Genomic DNA, 7,500 nt, shown 5'->3' with positions numbered 1-7,500 from the left:
CTGCTGGCACCAGCTTTCCTCTAGCACCCAGGACCCAGGTTTCCCTCCAGTCACCAGCAGGCACCCGGGACCGGCCTGGCTTCCCTTGGGCCGCCCACAGGCATCTGAGACCCAGGCTGGCTTCCCTCCAACCCCGGCATCTTCAGGAAGGACGTCCCGGAATGATGTCCAGAAGATGTCCAGCCTAATTAGCAAATTACCCTTTTATTATTGTAGATAAGGCACTCAAACCTTTACAAAATGTGTCCTGAATCCTTTTTCTAAAATACTTATCATGAGACAAAAGTCCAACTTCCACAAGAGACTTTTGACATTTCTCTTGATCAACCTAGACTCAGCTTCTGCCCTCTTCAACTCTATTCAAAGTTTCCTCTTTTAACTGTAACTGCACATCCTGCTTTTTGCTTCTGCCATCCCCAACCTCCTGCTCCATTTTATAAGCACATAACTTCTCTCCCCTTTTGGCCTTAATGGGCATGGCCTAAGTTCCTTCCTACTCCTCATTCGCCATCCAACTTCCAATTCTTTCCTTTTTATGCAGCCTTTGATCCCACCCCCACAAAAGAAAGACCACAGTTAACAGCATCTCAAAACTCAATAGGAATCTTTATTAATCATCTACTAATACTATTATATTTATTTATTCAATTTTATTAAGTTTTAAAATATGTTAAAATTGAGAAATATTTATCTATCTGTCTATCATTCTATCATATATCTTTCTATTTATGGAAAACAGCTGGTACCAAAAGTGGCACCTGCACTCCGAGCATATCCTACATCACATAGCCATAGTACAGAGAAATGTCTATTTCTTTTTCCTTCTCAATGAAATGCTGCCTTGTCCCCAATTTGGCAGCATTCTCCCGCTCTAGTTGAGCCTTCCTCTTCAGGGCCTCTCGATCTGGCCTCTGCTCCTTTGTGATGGGTGTTGACATTATTGGCCCCAGAACCTCAGGTTTCCTCCATGGAATTGGTTGGAGGGCGAAATCCTGGAGTTGATAGTGGTTGTGAGGCTTGAGCGGGGTCCGGGGCTGGCTCACAGCCGAGTGAACAGGCTCCCGCTGGAAAGAAGCACAAGATGATGTTTTGTAGGGCCCAGGCCTAGAAGCAGGAGGCTGCGGGACACTAGGGCAGTCGCGGTTGGTCAAACCTGGTCCAGCTGAGTTGGACGGTATTGGCTGAGCTGATTTGACAGGCCCTGTCAGAGATACAGGAGTTGGCAGGGATGCAGCGACTGCAGCAGGCTTGGCAGGGTTGGTCACAGCAGGCCGACCTGATGCCAGAGACTGTGGCCTGCGAGGAACAGGTCGAACTTGAGGCTTGTCCATGGTTGGAAAAACCAATGGCACCAACTTGACCTTCCCGGGAGAAGGCAGCTTGTCCTGGGATGGAGGTGGAGACCCTTTGTCAGCACTTCCGTGTGGTTTTGGTGGTTTGACTTGAGTTTTCACAGGACCTTTGCCCTCACGGGGCATAACCAGCCATGGTTTGGTAGCTGGGCGTGGCTGGGGGCCTTTAGGGTTGCTTGAGTTTCCCAGGGCCCGCGAGGAAAACAGGTCAGCTTTCTCATCCCTCTTCTTGCCCAGCGCATGGAAAACCTGCACAGACTCCAGCAGGTGCACAGCGAGGCCGCTGCGAGGCTTTTTGATGGCCTCTTGTGGCAGCTCAGGATGACTTTTCTTCCTCTTCATCTTGGGAATGGCTGGCTTCTCCTCTGCCTTGACTCTGTTCCCTGACTGCTTCCTCTCCTCAGCTCTCTTGGAGTAATTTTCTTGGTTTCTTTTGGTGTTTTCCTGCCCATGGCTCTTAGTATTGCTGGTCCTGCTGGCTGCAGCTTTCTGAGGTTTGCTGTTAGAATGCTTGGCCATGTTCGAAGGAGCCCTGCCACCAGCTGCAGCATTGCAAGGAACCACTTCTTCCACAAACACACAATCTGGGCTCTCGGGCTTGATCTTGGTCTTGGGAGCATCACTGATAGGCTCAGAGGCTTTATGTTTGATCTTGCTGCCTTGATCAGAGCGAGTCTTTCTGACACTTGACTTTTTCTGCACTTCGTGCAACTTGAGGCCCCTGGTGTCTTTGGTTTTGATCACCTTGGGTCCTTGGGCCTGATCAAGGTCATCCAAGGAACTTAAGACCCGTGGAAGGTGAATACCCTTCACCAGTGTGTCGATGTCTGCAAAACTGTCATTAGATTCAGTCCCATTTTCAAGTGTCCCTTGGTCCTTAAGACTCAGGCTATTCTTTCCCAAACCAGAGTTGTCACAACCAGGCTGCTCCTCTTGGCCAAGGGGACCAATGCAGGCCAGCACCTGTGGAATGTCAGGCACTTCTAAAGGGAGCAGTGGAGAAGCTTCGTTTTCTGTTGGGATCTGGTACCCATTCCCGTGCTTGGAAAGCTTGGTTTTAATATTCTCCACATTCTTATTCTCTTTCTGTTCCTGGCTTGGAGCTGGAGGCAGTGCCAGGAGGTCAATGGGATTCTGGACTATGGGTGCCATTGAAATGTCCCCACTCTGAGGTGGTGGATAACTCTCAAGTACCTGGGAATGTCTGTTACTGCAGGCCTCGGGGAATTCTGGAGTAGGTGGTAAATAAAATATTTGGCCTGGAAGTTGCAATGCCAGGAAAGTCTCCATCCCCAGGGAAGTCTCCATCACTACAATGGAATCAAGGGGAAGTCGGTCAGTCCCTGGATTTTCTTTGCATTTCACAGGGTTGTTATAAGTCACATAAAAAAAAGTGATTTTTTAAAAATGTTTCCCATTCTCATATGGAACCCTTGTAATTCTCTCTACTTTCCTGAGTGAATAAAAACACTTCACACCAAGGACTAAGACAGGGAATAGAGCTCTTCCTGATGAAGCCTATAAGCAAGGGGAGATAATAGCCTGTTTGCTTTGGACAAGATGTTGGAACACATGATCCTAAATCCAGGTGTCAACTAAGGAAGTGATGGAAAGTTAAATGGGCACTATCACAATAATGTCCTGAAAGGCCTTAGAAGGAGACTAAAACAATAAATCAAGGGAGTTTATTGCAGTATTGTGGTACAGGAGGACTCATCAGGTAGGACAGTGGAAAGTGTGGTGTCCCTTGGTATGCTCTTGGAGTTCTCCTACATGTAGCATCCATGGCTGTTAGTTTCCCACCTTCCCACCTCTGTCAGGTATCCTCATAAGGAGTCTGACAATGGAGGGCATTGACTGAGGGTGGTAGTGGTTAAAGTCACAGGACTTACATTCTACCTGTCTGAGGACTCACCACTTCCCAGCTGCAGACTGACCCCAGTTTTGAATGCTGACCTTATTCCCCTTCCTTGTTTCTGTTTGTACTCACCTTGAAAACCTGTCTTTGTGATGGGTTGAGGAGGCACAGAGTAGCAGATTCCAGAAGTGGAGGCTAGTGGTATCATGTTTGTGGACTGAGTCTCCTTTAGCACCATGACCATCCCTGGGTCAGGGGCAGAGGCCCTGCTCTCTGTGTAAGACACAGAGCCATAGGACTGCAGGTAGGGACCACCCTCTCCACAGAGCAGAGGGTCCATTGTGCCTTGATTGTAGTCACACACATGATTTCCCACCTGGTAGGGATGTGACAGGCCCTGTCCCTGAATTGGTGCCCCCTGAACAAGGTTGACAGAAAGTGATGGATACTGAGGGGCCATATTATAGGCATCTGAGGTTTTATCACACTGGGACGCCAGAGACATAGAGGAGACAGTTGTGTCCTGGTCAGTGACAGTCCCAGTGAATTTTCTGAGTGGTGATGACTTCTTTTCAGTGTCTCCTGTAAGAGCCCACTCAAAAACTTTAGGATTGGAAGCAGCTGGAATGGAGATTGGGCTCTGGCCAGGAACTCCAGACAACATGGTTGTGCTAGAATGTTGGTACAAGTAGGCACCACCCATGAGAGGTTGGAAAGAGGTGCAAGAGGCTGATGGCAGGAGCCATGGTGAACTGTTGGCTGGAGCAGAGACACTGTAGAAGTTGCAGACACTTGCTGCATTGCTCTCCACAGGAAGAGAGCGTTGCAGGGAGGTTGAAATTCCAAGGAAAGGTGGATTTTTGGAATTCTCTGTAGGGAACAAGAGGGTGATGAAAAAAGTCAAAGAGATTGATGATTTTAAGCAACATGTGTGAAAATCATCATTATTTTAAGATTGTTGCTTTCAGCCCTAGCTGTTTAGGTTCAGTGGCTAGAGCATTGGCTTGCGAGTGTGGGTTCAATTCCAGTCAAGGGCACAAACCTACGTTGGGGTCTCAATTCCCCAGTAAGGGGCCTGCAGAAGGCAGCCAATCAATGATTGTCTCTCATCATTAATGTATCCATCTCTCTCTCTCTCCCTCCCACTTCTCTGAACTCAATAAAAAATATATATCATGTACTGGTGTGGTCCCTCAGCCTGCCTGTGCCCTCTCCCAATCCGGGACCCCTGGGGGGATATGGGACTGCTGGTTTTGGCCTGAGGGATGTAGTATTGCGGGAAGCAGCAGGTGGACGGGGGGAGGAGCCTGAGCCAGGGCCAGGCGCTGAGCAGCTCCAGCTTGGTAGTGGTAGCACTGCCGCAGAGGTGGGAGAGGCTCCTTCCGCTGCAGCTGCTATCTCCAGTCGTGAGCCCAGGTGTCTGGTGACCATCGGTCAGCTGAGCGATGCTCCCACTGTGGGAGCACACTGACCATCAGGGTGGTAGCTCCTGCGTTGAGCGTTTGTCCCTGGTGTCAGTGTGTGTCATAGCTCCAGTTCAACTGGTCATTCTGTCATTTGGTCATTCAGTCGCTTAGGCTTTTATATAGAATATAAAATCTTGAGTAAAAACTTACACAAGACCCAAGTGGTGTGCTTCATACATTGTTCTCTAGGCTAGAAGCAACCACTCCCTGACCTATCTCGCCCTTGAACCTGCGCAAGTATTGATTTGTATGCTCTTTCCTAGAATTAAAGCATTTTAGAGCCAGGAGTCCTTCAAGAATCCCTGTTCTAACATTCTCATTTCATGAGTGAAGAAACTATGGCTCAGTTCTCTCCCGATGTTAGTTTCAGTACCTGCTTCCATAACCTAAGCATCCCGACTTCCTTGCCAGAGCTCTGCGCATTACACTGCCAACATGTAAGAGCAATAGAGCTTCTGATGCAGATGTTTGTTTGTCCAGGAGAAGACAGTACATCTGTTGTCATGACAATCTTCAGCGTCTCATTTTGCCTGTGCCCTACACATGCTCTTCCTATAGTTCTCATAGAAGCTCAAAGCAGTTGGTAAACTTAAAGGGTCTTTCTTACTGTCTTTATGCCTGATTTCTGATCCTACCACAAAATGACTATCTGAGAGTGAGTTTCTCAAGAAGTGAGGCACGTAGCAAACATCAGACCCTAATAAATTTACTGCAAAATGAAGTTTTGTTTCATACATGCAGTATCATAAAAGTAAATATTGCCCATTCTATTTTAGTGGATACTGTTAACCAGAAACAACCCACAATAGGTTATTTTGCGTAAGTTCTTAGCGAGTATGTATCGACAGAGGAGATATATCAGTGAAAATTGCATAACAAGCAGCACACTGCAATCACTGTTGATGTATATGTGCCTCCTATATATGCAGACCAATATTTCAGTAAATACTAGTTTAAAGCGGAGAACAAAGTAAATGTAAAGGAATTCCATTATTGTATTCATTCATGTTTCTCTGACTATTCCCCAGTAAGTAATAAATACTTAGTGTATTAGATGTATATATTTCAATTAATATAACCTTATAACAAAGAGAAAAGAACAGTTGAAATGTATCATGAAGGTTTTTATATTTATCTTAAAACCTAGATTATCATCATCTTCAACATCCAGGAAAGGGGTCGTACCCAAAGTCTTAAAACCATCAACAATAGGTTTCAATTAAAAAAAACATTAATGATGGAATCCCCAAGAGAATCTAAAAAAATTTCTTTTGAAAAATGTGAAATTAGAAATGTGGGTTTTGATGCTCTCTTTTTTTCCTTAAGTAGCTATGACCTGAAATGAAGCAATGGCTGTGTATCAGTGTGCTCTCTGTGTTGGGAAGAATATAACTTTAAAGATGAAGAGCATCTTTGATTTTGAACACACTAATCACACAAAGGGTGTATTCTTTCTGATTCCATTTAGGACATCTCTTTCTTTTAAAGTCTTAATTTTTTTTTACTAGACAAAACATTGTCATAGTTTAAAAATCAGAATGAATTGAAACACTGAAAATTCTGTTATTTCCAATGCCCTAGATAATCACCTTTCTTAGTTTCTTGTATATAAGTAACATCATTTCTGAAATACATTTGTAAATGTTTCTATTGCAAACTGTCATATGCCATCTGTGTCCAGAGGGGCAATAAAAAAAAACACAGGCAACTGAATAGGATTGTTTTGATACACTCCTTTGGCTAGTGGTACCCTACACCAGCCTTACTTTCCTATTCTATCCATGTAAGCATTTGCTGAGATCCACATTATTTTGCTCTAGTCCAAGCTGATTTCACCCTATGCTCTTGCTGCTTTCCTTTAAAATCTTTGGTTTCCTCCAATAATCCAGTCCAAACTACTCTTTTTGTTCTCATGAGCTCTTTCATGTTCTCCTTGTTCATTTTTATACTTTCCCCTCCTTCCTGCTTGTGTATTTCCCTCCCTCTTGGTTCCTCTTGGCCTGTGCTGATGAAAACAGTTCTAATTTTTTACATTGAGATACTTGCCTTCCTATAGCCCAGTACTCTCCATCCTCTCTCCCTATTTCCTCTGTTATCCTACTTTGGATAGAAAACTCCAAAACCACATAAATATTACTTTTGGAACAGCACTCAATTTAAAATACTAAAGTTGAAACCTTGGTGGTTGGAGATCGTTACACACAAGACATCATATATATATGCTTTACCTATGGCTAGTTTTCTACATGACTTAGCTTTTCTTTCTATTACTGTTGAAACACTGTCAAGAAGTCTTGATTTCATCGTCAACAGGAGTGTTCTTTAAAACTCCATATTAGAAAAGGAAGGGATTAGAGTCCACAACCAATCTAACATCTGAATGTAGCAGATGAGGAAAAAACATTTTTTTGTGAGAGATCCAATGACTTGTCCAAAGTCACAAAGCTATTAAGTGTCTAAATCTGAAATTAGGTCTGCAGACTTCTATATCATATTTCCCCCAAATTATTCTATGCTCTTTTGACACTCTAACTCAATTTAGGTACAAATAACAATCCAATGAAAAACTTCAAAAAGGTTCTTTCCTTACCTGACATGGTCAGAGAAGAAGAGCAGATAACAACTGTAGATGCAAGGAATGAAGATATCTCAGTGGCTGAAGCCAAAGAGCACATGTGTCCAGTACGAAAGTCACTGGTCATACTGGCCACTGGTCACTGGTCACCAGTTACTGGTCACTGGTCAGTTGCGATGATCCAAATTTATTTACAGACAACTCCATGGGCACCCCAAGATTCTACCAGGTGGTGGTAGGTTTGGTGGG

At 44.6% G+C, this 7,500-nt stretch overlaps 1 protein-coding gene across 1 annotated transcript; it reads right to left on the bottom strand.

Annotated features, from left to right (window-relative positions):
• Positions 1 to 776: 776 nt before the first annotated feature.
• Positions 777 to 7,273, bottom strand: LOC102437718 (uncharacterized protein C2orf78). Its single transcript, XM_006093255.2, has 3 exons — positions 7,267 to 7,273; positions 3,343 to 4,080; positions 777 to 2,662 (listed from the first exon to the last, which is right to left on the bottom strand). Exons 1-3 carry the CDS (start codon positions 7,271 to 7,273, stop codon positions 777 to 779), a joined length of 2,631 nt encoding a protein of 876 aa, XP_006093317.2.
• Positions 7,274 to 7,500: the final 227 nt, after the last annotated feature.

The sequence above is a fragment of the Myotis lucifugus genome, unplaced genomic scaffold (assembly GCF_000147115.1).
Source record: "Myotis lucifugus unplaced genomic scaffold, Myoluc2.0 scaffold_111, whole genome shotgun sequence".
NCBI classification, from domain to species: Eukaryota; Metazoa; Chordata; class Mammalia; order Chiroptera; family Vespertilionidae; genus Myotis; species Myotis lucifugus.
The sequence above is the reverse complement of the archived record's forward strand: the minus strand, read 5'-3'. Positions and strand labels throughout refer to the sequence as shown.